Raw genomic sequence first — 17,676 nt, 5'->3', positions numbered from 1 at the left:
ATTAACATTTTGCCACTTCCTCCCCTAGATTTAGTGCCATAGGCCCCACTTGTAGCATACGCACACAATTGCTAGCCTCCATCTGGGCTTTCCCCTACAGTTACCCATATCACAACATGACTGGGTGGCTGCGTAGGAAAGGTGCAGGTAAGGAGCTGGTTAAATGAACATATGCTTTAGGATAAACAGAAAACTTATCTGCATCACCTCTGAGAGCACAGGCATTTTGGCTGCAAATTTTTCCATATAGAAGACTTGGGTATGGCTATGAAGTGATTTTGTTACTAGCATTCACCAATATTTATTGTATATGGGACAGACAGATAGTTATAAATTATAGTAAAGATCCCAAAAGTCAAGAAGATTAATGGTTTACTAGAATTCAAAATATCTTTTAAATATCAAAAGGAACAATGAAAAAAACCCACAACCAACATTGAGATATTTCACGTTCTCCTGTTAAAATATTCTCTAATGTTTTGATTGTATTGAAGTACTGAATGTCTGTGTGGAAATACTAATGTTTTTGATTTACTCATGTTCTAGTCTTTATCAAAAGGCAGATGCGTTTATGAAACCCTGAGCAATCTAGCAACTGGCTGTGCTAGATACTGCAATGTAACAGTAAAGGTAAAGAGTTATATATGGTTTGCTATGGTGGGATATATTTAGAATTAGCCATTTTTCTTTGCTAACTTAATTTTTGGAGCTGAATAGCATCTAAAGGTCTTCACAGCACATACTTAACCAGCAGGTGGTTTAGAAAAGAATTTCCATAGTTCTTAGAGCAAAAGTATCAGCTATATTTAGCTCCTCTGCTGATACTTTCCCTTGCATTACATGAAAGAATGCCTTTTCATTCTCTCTGTTTATATCAACTATATTAATGAGCTGTTGCAGCTGTTACACGTGACTGTTCAGGGCTTTTTTGTGGTAAGACTCAAGTTTTTCTTTCATTTACATTCCAAACACCCAACATTTTTCATTATTTTATATGGCTGCATCCATGAAGGACTGTGCAGTGTGATAATTAGCAATACTGGTCAAATACATTTTATTAAAGATTTCACAATGCAGTGTACACCAGGTGCAGCCTCACCAGTGCCAGCGTGGGAGAATCATTCCCCTTTATTTGCAAGTGATGCTCCTATTAAAGGCTAACAGCATGTCTACACTGTCTCCATGCTAAGTCTAGGAGCACTGCCAAGAAGCAGACCCTGGGCACTCATCTTGCTCAGCACATACCAAACCCCAGAAGTTAGACAGCATAGTCTGCTTGGCATGGTCTTGAGCAGAAGCTGTACTCAGGCTGTCTTAAGCCCACCTTTTTGTTTTTGGTCACCCCATGCATGGCCCCACCAAGTCCCAGGAGCTCCTGGTCAACCTCCTCCTGGCCCTGGCCAAGTGGGCCCTGTACGTGACCAGGAAGGAGGCTCTGGCCAGAGGATGCCCAGGGACTGCGAGCCCACTTTGCTTTCACTTGTCCGTGCACATTTCCGGGCAGAGCGCCAGTGGGCAGCGTCTACCAGCTCCTTGGATGCCTTTAAGGACCAGTGGGTGCAGCCCAAGGGGCTCTGCTCAGTGTCCCCCTCAGTGTCCCCCTCAAAGAAGTGCACTTCTTTTCACATTTTAACCCTTTGACCCACACGATGCTCCCACCCTGTTTTTGCCTTAGTTGTCCCAAGCATTTTGCTGTGTTATTCATTCATTGGCCCCACACCGTAGAGGCCACTACTTAGTTGGGTGGGCCTTAGGTCCCATGGCATTTGGGTAACACAAATAGATACACTGCCTTAGGTATATCTCCTGTGGCTCAAAAAGGACCATGTTGAACTGACTACACTGCCTAACTGACTACACAGACCTGAACATGCACTCAGGAGAAGTAAGTGAGCAGAGTGGGCTTCTTCATGGTACTACCCGCATCACCACAGAGACAGTAGTTCTGGCAGACCAGCTGCATCTAAATGCTGGTGTGTGTGGCTCCGTGCCAACCACAGAGCAGGGCTGTGATGAAAGTGCACAGTCTGGGCCTGAGTGCTTTGATATGTCCCTCTAAGTATTCAGATGAGCAACTAAAGTTTTCTACAGTCCATACCATGCAGCAATATTTATTTTATTTCACAGGAACCTAAATGTTGCAAAGGCTTTTATGGTTCAGATTGCAGTCAATGTCCTGGAGGTTTTTCCAAGCCCTGCTCAGGAAATGGACAGGTAAACAAAAGCACTAGCAGCATACTGCACAATGTATACGGTAGAGACTGGCTGGGTCAAGGGAGTGTCCAGAGTCCCCTGAGCTCACAGTACACAAAAATATGACAGCACTTTGAGAAGTGTATGGTCAGCTTATTGTCTCTATCTAGCAACCCAGTGATCAGATTCAGTGATACAGGGAGAAAAAAGATGGTAGAGTCCTCTAGTCTTCTGAGACGGGGCTGTCCAACTTCTGAGAGTTCAGAGGCCTCATATTCACTAAGGCATCCTTAGGCCTCCATGCTGTGCCTCTACCCCCCCACACACACACTACATTGCGCTGTACTCAATGGACACCCCTCAAGCCCCCCTCAGGCTGCAGGCTCCCTGAGCCCCACAGGCAGTGGCAGAGGGAAGAAGCAAAAGCTGGAGGAGTAGGATGGGGGGAAGCCCAGAGAACCTGGCAATAAGCACCTGGAAATCCCAGCACCAGCAGTATAAGCAATGAGGGGAATGGCAACCAGATGGGGAGCCTACGGATCATGAATTAAGCCCTCACAGGCTACATGTGGTCCACAGACCATAAGTTGAACAGCCTCATCGGTGGACCTAGGATTTTGGACAGGGGGAATGCAGTAACAAGAAAATCCAGTAATTTTCTAAAATTGTGAAGTAGGAGAGCATAAGGAATACAGCAGTGGGAAGGAAATACAAAGAGTATGAAAGTTTACACTAGGAAAAACAAATATTCTCCTTGGATGCATCTACATGTGCACTTTACTGTGGAACTGACTAATTAGCTCTGCAGTAAAGCATCATTGTCTTCATGTGCACCTATATTAGGGTGCAGTAAATTAACTAACTCCACTGTAGGATAGTACTGCCCAGGACAAGTACAATCCTGTGGCAGAGTCATTTAGCATGCTGCAATGCATGTGTAGATGGTGACCAGGGCTGGCTGGGGCATGAGGGTGCTACAGTGTGTGTGCTGCCTGCTGGCTGGCCCTGCACAGTAGCACCCGCTTGCCCCAGCCAGCCCCTTTGCTATTTGATGCTGTGATCTGGAGCCTGGGGCTGACCCCTGACTCCCCTGACAGCCCAGATCTGTTCCACCCTGACCCAAACAGTTGTGGTCCCAGGCCCACATGTATATGCTGCACCCAAGAGCAGCTGACTCTAGCACAAACTGTGCCAGAGTTTATTGAGACAAGCTAATTGCATGTGTAGATACACCCCCATCTTCCTTACATTTTAAAAGAGTAATGACATCATAATACATATAAGCCTACATCAGTTATGCAACAACTTCTTCAGAGAGATTTATTTTACCAGTTGGATATAAATCTTATCTTTTATGTTTCAGTGTATGGCTGGAATGAAAGGAAATGGAACTTGTATTTGTGCTGATGGATTTCAAGGATCACACTGTCAGTTCTGTTCTGACCCTGATAAATATGGACCTCAGTGTGACAAAAGTAAGCATGGCAGCATCTGATGAAGTTAACCTGAGTTTACAAAAGCATCTGCTCTATATAGATCTTATTGTAAGGCACATATGTATCTACCCTGCCTTCAGCATCTCATCCACCACAGCGGACAAGACAGTGTCTTGAGGTTTAACACAGTGTCTTGAAGTTTATTTGTATTACAGTGGTCACTAGTTGATACTGATCTGGTATTTTTGGAGGATGGCAGAGCAACAGGGAATAGTAGTGTAAAGTGCTGTCTAAGACAACTACTTGTGGGGGTGAATTATTGTATCCAAAGAAACTGGAACAGGAGTGCTCACCCTCTTGAACTTACTGCATCTAGTGATTGACAAAGGACCTGTCCAAGGCCCATTGAAAGCAATGGACAGATTCTGACCAACTTCACTGGGATTTTGATCAAGCTTATTAACTGACCTATTTCAGTTAAATAGGTCAGCATCCTTTTAGGACAAGGACCTGACTTTTAAAAGCTTCCCCACAGCACTGGGCGATTTTGTTTAATCTATTTAATCATTCAACTGCTTTTATGAAGATCTGTCATAAAAATTTAAAGATGTGCACTATAAACATATATTATTATTGTTGTTGTTGAATATATATATTAATGATACAATTATTATATAAAATATTGTGGGTGACAATACATAGAAGGTGGTTAAAAAGGATATGTATTTGGTAAATAAATGTTTAAAAGAATGTTTTTCAAAAGACATGAATTTAAAGAGACAGGGGTTAGATTTTAGGGCAGGGTGAGGAAGGAACATGAAATGCATCAAGAATGTCACATAGGGACATATATGCCTTCTACAAAAATTTTATTTCATATTCATTTTTCCCCCCCATATATATAGAATGTCCATGTATGTATGGAAAATGTAATAACAGAATAGACAGCGAAGGGGTCTGCCTGCCTGGATCATGCAAAAGTGGATATATTGGGAAATTCTGTGATAAGCATATCATCCCATGTCAGCCTTTTGTGCAGTTCTGTCATGCACAGGCAACTTGTCAGCTCAGCGATGGCATCAGGAGGTAAGTCCCTTGTTTACCTGTAGCTAGCATTAGATGTGGTGCAGTACTATGCTAATCCTATAGTCCAATTTGAATTTTCTGTTTCAAGATAACACTATATAGTACTGCACAAAAACATTAACCATTATAAGAATACCATGAGATAAATAAATACTTCTATTTTATAGAGTGAGAAACTGAGGCAGAAGAGTCAAGTGACCTGCTCAAGGCCACAAAGCGAGTCACCTGCAGACAAGGGATAAGCATTCAGCAATATTCAATTCCTAGTTCTGTACTCATTTCTATATCTCATACCCAGCTTAACAGATCCAAAGATCAATGAGTATGAACTTGCAGAATTGTTAAAGGAGGCAATATTTTGAAGCATCCAGGTTACTTAGGAACCCAAGTCTTTCTTTTTTTTTTCCTTCCCCCAATGTGCCTAAGTATGCTGAAAGGTAGTAAACCATGAATACATCTGTAGAATAACTAGATCTACATACCTTAATGAGACTTGGGTACATCTACATGTAATTGAAGCATGCTGAAACACCCAAGTGAATTTTAATCCAACTAGCTCAGGCAACAGTAGCAAGGAAATTACCACAGCATGCATAGGCACCAACTTTTATTTTTGGCTGGGGGGGGCGCTCAGATGATGGACATGTGGAAAGCTTTACGCAATTCAGGTGACATCCCTCTTCCTAATGGGGGCCAGGACCCTCAGGCCCCCAGGTACTTGGCTCCCCTGACAACATGAGCTTCAGAGCAGACTATGCAGGCCCAGAATCCTGGCTAAATACTCAGGCAGGCAGAACACACAATCCTGCTGTTGCTAGCTCAGGTATGTGTAGATGAGTTGCAGTCACCTCACTGCAGATTAGGCAGTCACTTTAGAAAATGGAGTTTGGCACTTTTGAACATATTGTCTCTAATAATAGGATATGTCTCTAGGGTTAGTAGTGACACCACACCCACTAGCAGAACTACCCCTGCCTTGTCTAGTCTCTCTGAGTTTCTCCAAGCTAACATGTAACCTTTCCTGCCATGCCTCGATGAAATATTATTATGAAGTTAGAGAAAATGTCCATGGGAGCCTTAGGAGCCTCTATTCCTCCTGGTTTCTCTCCTTCTCTGTTCCTTAGGTGGTTCCCTCTGTCTATCCACCCCTATAGCAAGGGACAGACATTACACATAAACCAGTTTAAGTGATCAGAAACTAGTTTAAACCTGTAAAACATATGTTTAGTGCACATAAATCCGTTTGAAAATGGCTGGAACCAGTGTGAGATAAACCTGGTTGAATGTAGTATCAGACTTAACTGATTTGGCTTAAACTGGGGGTTGGACCTGATGATCTGTTTAGGTCCCTTCCAACCCAAGCACTATGAAACCAGCTTATGCAGTGTCTGTCCCAGACCCCTTGCTGATTTAAGATAAACCAGACTCCCCCAGCATCCCAGCATGCTCTCTGGGCTGGGTGGGGCTTTCTGCTCTACAGCAGGGCTGGCCTCTCCCTTCTGCTCCCTGAATGGAGCTCCAGCAAACTACAGGCATTTGCCTGGCTTCTCCCTGTTAAGCAGGGATTATTCCCCCCACCCCTCTGGTTTACAAAAAAACTTCTCAGCATTAGCTAGTGGACCATATGCTGGCTACAGTCTGTGCTGTGGGAGACACAGGCAGAAAGGCTTTTTGGAGATAATCAACGGGTAGCTGGTAAAGTCCTTCCTTGGAAAAGCTGTTTAAGAGCTTGGACTAATGGAGAGAGGCTTTATTTTTTTAAATGGGTTGATAAACACTGAGTTAGGGATGATAAACATTCCCTGCCTGGGGGGGGGGGGGGGGGGGGGGGGGGGGGGAAATGACACTCTCTCCCTAATCATAGCACCCTGCCAGGCCTGGCCACACACCCCTCAGCTCAGCACTCTCAAAGAGAAGGAAGGGATGCTCTACTGCTCCCCAGCTTCTAGCCTGAGCCATTGCAGCCATGTGCCTGAGTTTTTTCAGTCCAGAAGGGATGTCTGTGCTGTTACAAAATGATTTAGCCTAACCTGCAAAGATTGAATCAGTTCAGGCCCAAGCTTTTTAAAAGTCTGTCCCTAGCCTGTATCATTCTTCAGGTCCTCAAGTAACAAGCCAATGCCTCAGTGGCATCAGTTGTGGCCTGCTGGCTGTAAGTGTGCCTTAAGCACATCAGTCATGACCTGCAGCACCCCTTATAGTCACACCCAGGTATTGTATGTGTAACTCCATCTGCTTTCCTTGAGTCTTCCAGCTCAGAAGATAAGTTCTGCCCACTCAGGCTCCAGCCCTTCTGTCCAGGCTTCAGCCCCCTTGGCCATAGTCCCCTTTTTCTGGCTGCAGCCTTCAGCCTCAGGCCATGGGCTCTGGTCTCAACTCCTCAGCCTCAGCCCACTTCACAACCCAGCCCCACCCAGAGACTCCAGATTCAGAATGCCCAGCCACCTTGCTGTGTGGCCTCCAAACCACCCCTTATAGGTGCTCCCAAACCACTGACTGTTACTATGTACACTCCTAGTTGAAAGTTCTAGCCCCTCCCTGTGGGTCAATAGACACAAACCAAAAATATACCCTGCTGAATGAACAAAAATAGCTCTTAAGAAAACTTTACCCCACACTCACCCACCAAGAGGGAGACTTCTATGCTTCCTGATAACAGCCCCAGCTGTTCCCAGAACTGCACCCAACCCCTGCCAAGCTTACCCATTCTGCAAAACAATTCTTTCATCCCTGACCCCACAGTGCTCATTTTGTGCTGGAGTCATTTTATATGCTAGCCCAGCTCTACCTGCAAGTCAGCTGATCCCCGACTCCTAGCTCTCACACAGGGGTTTTCTATTATCCACTTTGTAGCCACATTCACCTCCATCCAGCTCTGCCAAAGGCAGGCCTACACCTGGGATTAGTTTCTACCCCATCAGCAGCTTCTGCACCAGTTTGCAGTCTGTCACTCAGTCTTAGTCCAGAGCTGAGCTTCAGTGTGGCCTCTGGTTAGGGAGCTTGTCTCCCCTAGTTGTGACACCTCTGGAATGTTTTCTCCCTCTCTTCCCCCGTGATCAAGATTCTTTTCTCTACAGGGTCTGGAGCTAAGTTTCTTTCCCTGTTCTGTAGCAGAGCTCCCCTTGTCCAAGTCCTTGCCCCTCTGAGCCTCAAAAGTCCAGTTCTTAATGGGGGCCTGTAACAGGGAACCCTAGCTCTGTTACTAGGAGGCAGGGCAGCCCCTTTAAGGTCAGAGTCTTTAGGAACACCAAGTACCAGGAGGGCAGGGGTTAAAAGTCCAACCACACAAGCCAGTCAGCTGACGAGAAGGAGATAGGGCTCTGGGCACATATAAACCCCAGGGCCAAGATTAGCAGGAGTTAGTTCTTTGGCAAGCTACCAGGGGTAGGAGCTCCTGCAAGGAAGAACTATCTAGGAATGCTGTGGCTGCTGGATAAACTGTTTATATGGCTAATAAGGCTCCAGGAGTCTACAAGGTACCCAGGACTGGGAGGCACTCAATACTCAAGGAGCAGTTTGGGGTTTGAAAGAGGCAGAATGTGGCTTGCATGACTTGTATTATGTTATAGCCCAGGGGTTCATATTTATGTTGTTGTGTTTTAACCAGTGGACCAGACTGAGGCTATTGGGGAGGAGGAGGCTCCATAGGGGGCACACTACGGTGTAGAGCCTCAGTGCTGGAGAGGTTGCAGAGACAGGGCAGCAGCGAGCCAGAGGCCACTCAAGGCCAAGTCAGAATTAAAAGTGCTAGTCTTTATATACCATCTGCAAGGTATGGGCCACCGTGGAGGGGAGGCTCGGAGCGGTGGACAGTGACTACCCTAGTATTGGGGTAGTAAATGGAAAGCCTCCTGCCTGAGTAACATCATAATTATTGTTCCATCAGGGCGTGGCAAGTGAGGAAGGTGGGTGGTTAGCTAAGAAACAGAGGGTCAGGGCAACTTTGGACAGGCCAAGGGATGCCCCCCTGTCACAGGGCCTACTTGCTTTTTCCTTCCCATCAGTCCTTTCTTAGAGTTAGCCCTATTACAGTCCCATACATTTTTCTGATTTTTGCCCTTAGCCATACATCCTTTTGAATTTGCTGGTAACTTTTATGTTGCTGAAATAAATGTATAACTATACTTGTGTTCTAATTCAGACCTATCAAGGTGACCCTTATATACAGACATTGAGAGTGGAGGGTACAGTAGGACATATATTACTTTCCATCTCCTAGAAATACAGAATAGATCTAAATGCATCTAATAATTAACAGATTCCATATTTTTCATTACATGATCCCATTTTTCAAAATTAATTATGCACACCATTTATGTGCTTAAAGTCAAAACTATTCATCTTATTCAGCCTCTAAATGGACAAACAGCTTGAAAACTGAATTCATCTTAACTTTACAGCTCTTCTTTCATTCCTGGTGATTTCACTTAGTCCTGTTTTTAATAGATGCGTTTGCAATCCTGGATATGAGGGAGATGGAACAACCTGCAGTGAAGTAGATCCTTGTGCTACTTTAATTCCAGGCGGTTGCGATACCAATGTAAGTATATGATTCCTTATCAAATGAGTCACTCCAAAGGAAACAAAAAAAAAGTTAGGGGGTGCCAGTAAGATATATATTTGCATAAGTAAATTCTGAAGTTTAGAATCAAACTTAAACCCTTCTCAGAGTGCAAGTTCTTAGCCATAGGACTGTACTGCCATGAACATTGCTATTCAAAAAATGGAAGCCACATAGTTTTCTTAAAGCATTATCAGGATAAGCTACTACACAATCCTCCTCCAAATAGCAGAACCACAGATTGAAATTTCTCTACAACCCTCATTCCTGTCACCTCCCCTTGTCCATTCTATACATGATGAAGCTAAAGCTGTGGCAGTGATTTTGCTCTTCTTTAGAGATAGCAACCCAGGCTATATTAGAAGGAAGACCATCACTAGCACAGGGCATAAAAATGGCATGAAAATAACTTTTCATTTTTAATTGGCAGTTCACATTCAAGTCCAAGATATTGGCAAATTAAAGTTCTTTCTTACTACCTGGTGATTGGAAGCCTGTGAAATGAATTTCTAGGCAGAAAACAGTTAACAGAGCAAAGGTTTCTGCTTAATATAATCCACTATGATTGGCATGAAGGGCATACCTACACACCACTAGGTCTCTCCTAAGGACCATTGCACCAAACAACATGTTCACTACCTTCTGAACCTACAGAATTTGGACCAATGTATTGCAACATGAGGCATGTGTCAAAAGACTCGAAGAGAATTAACCTATTAGCATGCGCCCAGCACTGCATTAAGATGGCTACATTATGTTATTTTCAGGAGACGGTGCACATGCTTCACTGCTGCACTCCCTAGACAGTCCTGACATGGTATAGACATGCCCTGTTTACCCTCTTTGTGGTAGTATCAATGAATAGGCCAAGAATTCAATTCAGTCCATGGAGATACCTTCTCATACCCTGAATATGGTCCTTCTCTCCAAGTTAGGGTTGAAACACTCTGACAGGGTATTGTAAGGGTTGCCAGCCATTACCACATGTAGATAAGGGGGCACTTGAATCTCCCAGGACTGCCAATCCAGCAGTAAAAAATAATCACCAAAATATCAAAGGAATAAAAAGCTTTCAAAGGTCATAGCTAGCATTCCATCCCCTTTCCAACAGATCCTCACATTCTGAAAATGACAGCTAGGGAGCAGACTTGTTAACAGAGGAGGTCCCTACCAGGTCCTACATTCAAATGTTGTTTGATATCAGCATAACTTGAATTGACATTATTTACTTTGAACATTTCTCCCCACAGGCAGAATGCATTAAAACAGGCCTTGGAACTCACACATGCATCTGTCAGCCAGGTTGGAGTGGGGATGGAAGAGACTGCTCAGCAATTAATAATTGTCTGCTACCAAACAGGGGAGGATGCCATGACAATGCCACCTGCATGTATGTAGGGCCAGGACAGGTAAGTTATGTTCTAACCTTCTTATATTGCCTTGCACTCATTCTGTGCTGCCCAAGTCTGCTGCCTATATGCTCCATTCAACAACTTCTTCCACTTCCCTTCATGTATCATCCTCCATACACCCTCCACACCCAAAACTATCTGTCATCTTGTGTCCCAAATAACTACCCTCCTCTCCATTCTAAACCTTGCCTTAAATGCTCATCTGAAAACAATGTCAACATTGAAATCCCCCATTGGAAAATTCCAGACAAACTCTAAAGAATGAAGAACAGTTCTTTTCAATGTAACAGGCTTTCATCAGGAGATGCCAGTTTGTCAAAACTGAAGTGTTTTACAAAAACCTCTCTTTTCATAAACTACCAGATGAACCACAGGCAAAATTCCATTGGAAACTTACTTTGTTTCTGGTCTCTTCATGTGCAGGCCTGCTGGGAAACATGGGTTTTTAGGGTCTGCTGTTCTAGGGAAACTTCCCAGCATGGACTGCATTGGAGTCTAGAAACCAAGGGCTTCTGAGGCCCATGGCTTGGGCACAGACCTGCCACAAGACTACCAGAAGATAAATGATGCTAGGTTGTCTGAGGTCTGCAGCTCCTGAGTAGCTTCACCAATGGATTGCCTCAGTCTCCAGGGCCCATGGCAACCTTACCATGTGGAGTGCTCCAGAGCCTTGGACTATGGCTTCCAGCATCCCTGCTGTGGGGCTGGTAAAGCAAAAGCCATTGCAGTAATTGGGGTTCAGCTCCTGGCTGCACAGCAGGTAGTCTGGAAGTCTAAGAGCTCCATTTTGAGCTAGGGCCCTCAGGGCTTCAAAACCCCTTCCTTCCCATTAGGAGCCAGGAGCTCAAAGCCTCCAAGCCCCACACTTCACAGCAATGACCCTGAGCACCCTGGAAGATCCATCCCCAGGTAAGGCCCTCCAATTTTAAAGCTTCCTGTTGCACAGCCTGGAGCCCAACAAACCTGATGTGAACACTGGCTGTAGCGGGGGTTCCTAGACTCCCCACTATGCAGTGTGGGACTCCCCTAATTTGAGGAAAGCATGGGGAACATCCCTGGAGTCAAGGCATTAGGATGAATTTCAAAGATAAGCCCTTTGGTAGGTGCTTAATAAAATTCAGGTAGTGAAGTCAACAAAGCTACATAGATAAACACTAAGTCATAGTGTCTAAAATATGTACCCTGTTTTAATCACTTTAATTTATTGCAACATTTTGTTGGAACTGTAGAATGACTGTGAGTGCAAGGAAGGATTTCGAGGGAATGGAATTGAATGTGAACCAATAAATTCTTGTTTGGACCAAAATGGAAAGTGCCATCATCTGGTGAGTTAATTAATCACTGAACAAAGAATTCAAGCATGCATGTCTTTCTCCACGTATACCAGGAAACAATATTTCTTCCACAGACATAAGAACAAATGGCATTCCCCCAGAGCTAATGTTTTGAACTCCACACTGTGAGAACTCCACACTCGGCTGAGTGCATAAAAACATCTTTCAGTGTCAGGTGAAGTTACTACAAATATACAGAGACAAATCCTTAGATCCTTCATCAGTTTTTCCATTGAGGTCAGTTACTGTTTTTCTGACTTGAAGCTAAGGAAGAACTGAGTAAGACCCCCCCCCAAAATTAGAGTTAGATTAGCTTTCCAATACAAGACATTCTTCAATAGACCTGACCAGAACAAGCCAGGCACAGCAAAGGCAGCATGGCTTGTTGTGCGTGCCTTGTTGTGGTCAGACCTGATGACCCTGGTCATACCTGATGACTTGCATTTGAAAGTGTATTTAACTCTATCCCAAATACACAGTTTATCCAACTAAAGATATTATTCTATAAAATCCTTGCCTCTCACATAATTTCTAGACCATCATGGCTACAATATCACTCATAGACTATGCAACAATTAGGAAAGCTAGTAAGACCCCAACTAATAGAAAGGTGGTCTTCATCTTCTCACTGTCATGTCTGGGATTTTTTTAATTGGCAAAGCAAAATGAAGATACAATGACATTTTCTGCTGCTGTTTAATTGCAGAAACTGTTACCATAAAATCAGGCAGCAGGATATGCTTTTCTCCCCAAGGTAGATGTGTTAAGTACACTGAAGGTTTTATTTGGAAGGAAAGGGCACCTCAGAAGTAAGGTCCAGTCTGCTTATACCAGACAATTCAAATACCCCTTGGCATACCCTCCCAGCATCTTTTGCTATGATTTTTCCTGTCTGCACCAGAAGCATCTGCATGATAGCTCGGAAGAACATTAGCACAATTCATTTGGAAGGAACCTGTAATGTGCATAAACAGACTTTGTTAGAACTGGTTATATTATTTATTGCAAATAAGTTATCTGATTAACTAAGACATTCATTCCTGTTTCTCAGTTATACGGAAACAGATTTGATTTGTATGACTTTGCGATTCATGATCATTTACAGTTCATGCAATTTATAGGTTTTTCACTAACCGTTCTCTGATTGTTCCCACTTTGTGATAGCTAATTGGTTATCTAAATTACCAAACATTGCAATCATATTGTAAGTGAATGAAAAGCTTTGTAATGGGATTACAAATGTTCTTGTTTGGCCTGGAATATCCTGTTTCTTATGCGCAGATGTGTATTCACTCAAGCAGCAGCATTTCTCAAAATGCACATAAACTTCACCTGACAGTGAAAGATGTTTTTATTTGCATAAATATTCATGACAATTCCAAAGGAAAGAGGCATGGATGTGGTTGGAACAAGCAGAAGTTTGAATACTTTCATAAATTCTGGTTAGCAGTAGTTACTCAGTCAGCTCTGCTAAAGAGAAATAAAATGAAAACAGAATTTCATAGAAGTAGGGTTGGAAGGGACCTTGTAGATCTTCAAGTCCGACCCCGCTGCCTGGGCAGGAGAGAAACTGGGCTCAAGTGACCCCAGCCAGGTAGACATCAAGCCACTTCTTAAAGACGCCCAGAGTAGAAGCCAGCACCACTTCCCTTGGAAGTTGGTTCCAGATCCTAGCCGCCCTAACTATGAAGTAGTTCCTACGGATGTCTAATCTAAACCTACTCTCCAACAACTTGTGGCCGTTATTCCTTGCTATCCCGGGGGGTGCTGGGGGAAACCAGGTCTCCCCCAAACCCTTCTGGTCCCCCCCTAGTGAGTTTATAGACGGTTACAAGGTCCCCCCTCAGCCTTCTCTTGTGAAGGCTGAACAGGTTCAGGTCCTGTAGCCTCTCATTGTAGGGTCTGCCCTGCTGTCCCTGGATCATGCAGATGGCCCTCCTCTGGACCCTCTCAATATCGTCCACATCCCTCTTCAAGTGGGGCGTCCAGAACTGGACACAGTATTCCAGCTGCGGCCTGACCAGTGTCGCGTAGAGGGGGAGGATCACCTCCTTGACCCTACTTGAGATGCACCTGTGGATGCACGATATGGTCTGGTTAGCCCTGCCGACTGTGACCTCGCATTGTCAGCCCATGTTCATCTTGGAGTCAATGATGACTCCAAGATCCCTTTCTGCCTCCGTGCTCTCAAGAAGGGAGCTTCCCATCTTATAAGTGTGTTGCCGGTTACTACTGCCCAACTGCAGCACCCTGCACTTGTCTGTATTGAAATGCATCCTGTTTTTGTTAGCCCACCCCTGCAACCTATCCAGGTCTTTCTGCAGTCTTTCCCTCCATACTAACGTGCCCACCTCACCCCAGACTTTGGTATCATCAGCGAATTTGAACAGGTTACTTTTCACCCCATTGTCCAAATCGCTGATAAAGAAATTGAACAGTGCAGGCCCAAGGACCGAGCCCTGGGGGACTCCACTGCCCACTTCTCCCAGGTTGAATATGACCCATCCACCACCACCCTCTGCATACGACCCTTCAGCCAATTAGCAATCCATCTGACCGTGTAGGCAGCGATGCCACAGTTGCCTAGTTTTTTAATGAGGATGGGGTGAGAGACGGTGTCAAAGGCCTTGCTGAAGTCCAGAAAGACATCATTCTGTTTATGGCTTCAGATAGTGCCACCCATCTGTTTTGATAATTCGGCATCATTCTCATGGTAGTCCTGAACTTTCCTTTTAAAAATCACAAGAAAATATTGAATATTAATGTAATTTGCACAGAGGTGGAGTAACCTGAGTTCAGTATCTATTTACTTCATTTGGAGTTGTAGATGATCAGCGCTTCAGGAGTCGGCCCCTATGTCTGCTAAACTAACTGGTAAAGGCCAGTTTCAAAGCTGGAAGGGAACACTGTGATCATGTAGCCCAACCTCCTCTATAGCATGGGTCACAGAATTTCACCCAGTGATTTCTGTATCAAGCTTCTATAGCTCAACCAAACTTATTTATCATAAGGTCCTAAGTCAAAGAAGTGCTGTATTTCTCACATATAACTCACATTTTCACTAAAACCAGCTGGTGAAATTAGGGTGCACAATATATTAAAGAAAACTGGATCACCACAGTCTAGAAATTTGGCAGCAGAAGAGTAGTGGCAGTGTTAGTTACCATACCTCTGGGAGGGATTGAGCCAGGTGAGGCCTAGTATGCAGCTCCAGATACAGTGCACTGGGTCAGACCTGGCACATGGCCCCAGACCCAGTGCTGGGTCAGATGAGTTTGAACTCAGCGTACCAGGTCACACCTGGCACATGGACCCAGGTTTGTCCACAGCCCCATCCAGCACACAGGGCTGGCAGCAGGTTCCGTAATAGGCTTGGCTCCCTAGCTGCTACTACTCAGTTACTACAAGGAAGATTTTTTTTCCTTCATCCTGCCTCTCAAAAACAAGGCACGTATTATATACAGGAGCATGATGTATGCAAGAAAATATGGTAGTTACATGCAAGGTTCCTTCTAAGGTGCGTGCGTGCGCGGCCGTACACAACTAAAAGTCTGGCCACGCACCAACTTTTCAAGGCCATGCACCAGGAGAGGAGCTGAAGGTCTGCTCCTAAGAGAGGTGGGGGCGGGAGCCTGACGCCATGTGCCGCCTCCCCGAGGCGATGCGGGGGAGCAGAGCAGTGTCCCGGAGCCAGCAGAGCCTCACTTGGGGCAGGCAGCAGCTCCTCCCCAAGGTGAGACAAGGCAGGGATGGAGGCCGGAGTGGGGGGCCGGCTCTGGGGAAGTGCTCCACTCCCCGGCCCTGATGCGGGGGAGTGGGGCACTTCCCTGGAGCCGGCAGAGCCCACTCCAGCCCCTGGCCCTAGTCCCTGGCCCCAGCTCCAGCCTCCAGCCCCCAGCCTCTAAGCTCCTGCCCCTGGCCCCAGCCTCTTGGCTCCAGCCTCCTGCCCCTGGCCCCAGCCTCTCGGCTCCAGGCCCCAGCCTCAGCCCCCTTTGACAAGTGTCCCACTCCAAACCAAGGCGGCGTGCTCATGGACCAAGGCAGCACATTCACGGACCGAGGCGGCACGCTCACGGACTGCTACTCCTTAGAAGGAACATTGGTTACGTGTACACCTTTAAGAATATATTTTAAATCCAATTGATTTAAGTAAGACACAAATGTATATAAGTGCTTCCCAACATGTGTACTTTCTGGAATGAAGGGATTTTTCAGTTACAGGCGACCCTTGCCATTCATGGGGGATACATTCTCATATCCCCCGCAAATGGTGAAATCCGCGAATAAGGCACTGTGTTCATGAACACCGACTGCATTCATGAACTCAGTGCCCCTGGCAGCTGTGGCGGGGGGCATTGCCACTCTGGCAGCAGCGGGAGCACGGTGGTGGTGGCAAGCGCAGAGCTCCCGAGGAGCTCCTTTAAGTGTATTTAAGAAGCGGGTTTGGCATTCATGAATATTTGAAACCACGAATGCCAAAACCACAAATAGTGAGGGTTTCCTGTATATTAATCTTGCTATGCTGCAACATTGCAGTGTGTTTTATTGCAATATATTGCATTGACAACAGCCCATTGAATTCTTGACAGCATGGCAAATGTAATCTTTCCCTCTCTCTCTTGTTTTAAAGGCAACTTGTCAGTTTGTCTCTTCTGGTGTCTGGAGCTGTGTGTGTCCAAAGGGCTATGAGGGCGATGGCACTATGTGCTATGGAAATGCAGCAGATGTAAGTAAGATAGGAGTCCTTTGTCTAAGTGTGAGATCAACTTCTTGGATGTTTACAGTGATCTTAGCCAGAGAGACAGTAAAGTCATTTCTAATTTTCATCATAAAAACTGCTGACTGCAGACAGTGTTCCTGCCTGAGATTCTTGCAGGTTTCAAAAATGATCTATTATGTTTAAAAACAGGCTAGGAATTTAAGGGGCCTGAAGGGGCTGGATACTTCATTTAGTGAAGAAGGTAAGTTTGTAACTAGTTTTATATCAGATGAGTGAATGAAAATGTGTCAAGGTTCTCTGCTATTTTTTATACGCTGGCAGCTGTAAGAAATGGATTCTGCATTACCCTTGCTCCACCTCCATTTTTTTCTCCCAACCTACCCTACATTAAAAAAACAAGAAAAAGCATGAACATTCATTTAGAATTCCACCCTCCAGGTGATAGAAAACAAATATCTGTCTGGGGAAATACTGCATTCAAAATGAAGGACTGCAGTATACAAGTTGTATAGTAACAAAGGAAATCTCATCAGCAGCTAACAACAGCATAATTTTTCTAGGACTACAATCCACTGTGGCTGCTAAAGATGTCTCATTTGCAGAAATATCCCCTAAAGGATTTCCATCTTCGGTCAGCATTACAAAAAAGCTGTCTATTATTTGTTATTTGCATTAACTGTTCTTTATGTGATGTTTGCATTGTGGCACCATCTGGAAACCCCAGGCCTGTACCATTTTACAAAGTACTGGCCAAGCACAGAACAAAAATCACTTCTCTTTTGATTTATGTTTTGAGATTTGCGTTCAGTCCCCATTCCCTAGAGAGAGAAGTCCTGATCCTATTCCATCCATTAGGTGCCCAAGTGCAATCCTATTCCATCCTGTTTGAGTTCCTGAAAAAACAATGCATCCACTTTGTAACACTGCTGTAGCT

The 17,676-nt window shown here is 44.8% G+C and overlaps 1 protein-coding gene across 2 annotated transcripts in view; it reads left to right on the top strand.

The window, feature by feature from the left end:
* STAB2 (stabilin 2) overlaps positions 1–17,676 on the top strand; it is a 138,923-nt gene that overhangs the window by 47,299 nt on the left and 73,948 nt on the right. For both annotated transcript variants that reach the window (XM_019489317.2, XM_014608426.3), the window contains 8 exons: positions 547–630; positions 2,128–2,214; positions 3,557–3,668; positions 4,535–4,715; positions 9,162–9,255; positions 10,527–10,685; positions 11,918–12,013; positions 16,653–16,748. In XM_019489317.2, the coding sequence (XP_019344862.1) occupies positions 547–630; positions 2,128–2,214; positions 3,557–3,668; positions 4,535–4,715; positions 9,162–9,255; positions 10,527–10,685; positions 11,918–12,013; positions 16,653–16,748 (909 nt within the window). The remainder of the gene's footprint in view (positions 1–546; positions 631–2,127; positions 2,215–3,556; positions 3,669–4,534; positions 4,716–9,161; positions 9,256–10,526; positions 10,686–11,917; positions 12,014–16,652; positions 16,749–17,676) is intronic.

The sequence above is a fragment of the Alligator mississippiensis genome, chromosome 4 (genome assembly GCF_030867095.1).
Source record: "Alligator mississippiensis isolate rAllMis1 chromosome 4, rAllMis1, whole genome shotgun sequence".
Lineage (NCBI taxonomy): Eukaryota > Metazoa > Chordata > Crocodylia > Alligatoridae > Alligator > Alligator mississippiensis.
This window is presented reverse-complemented; position numbering and strand designations above follow the sequence as displayed.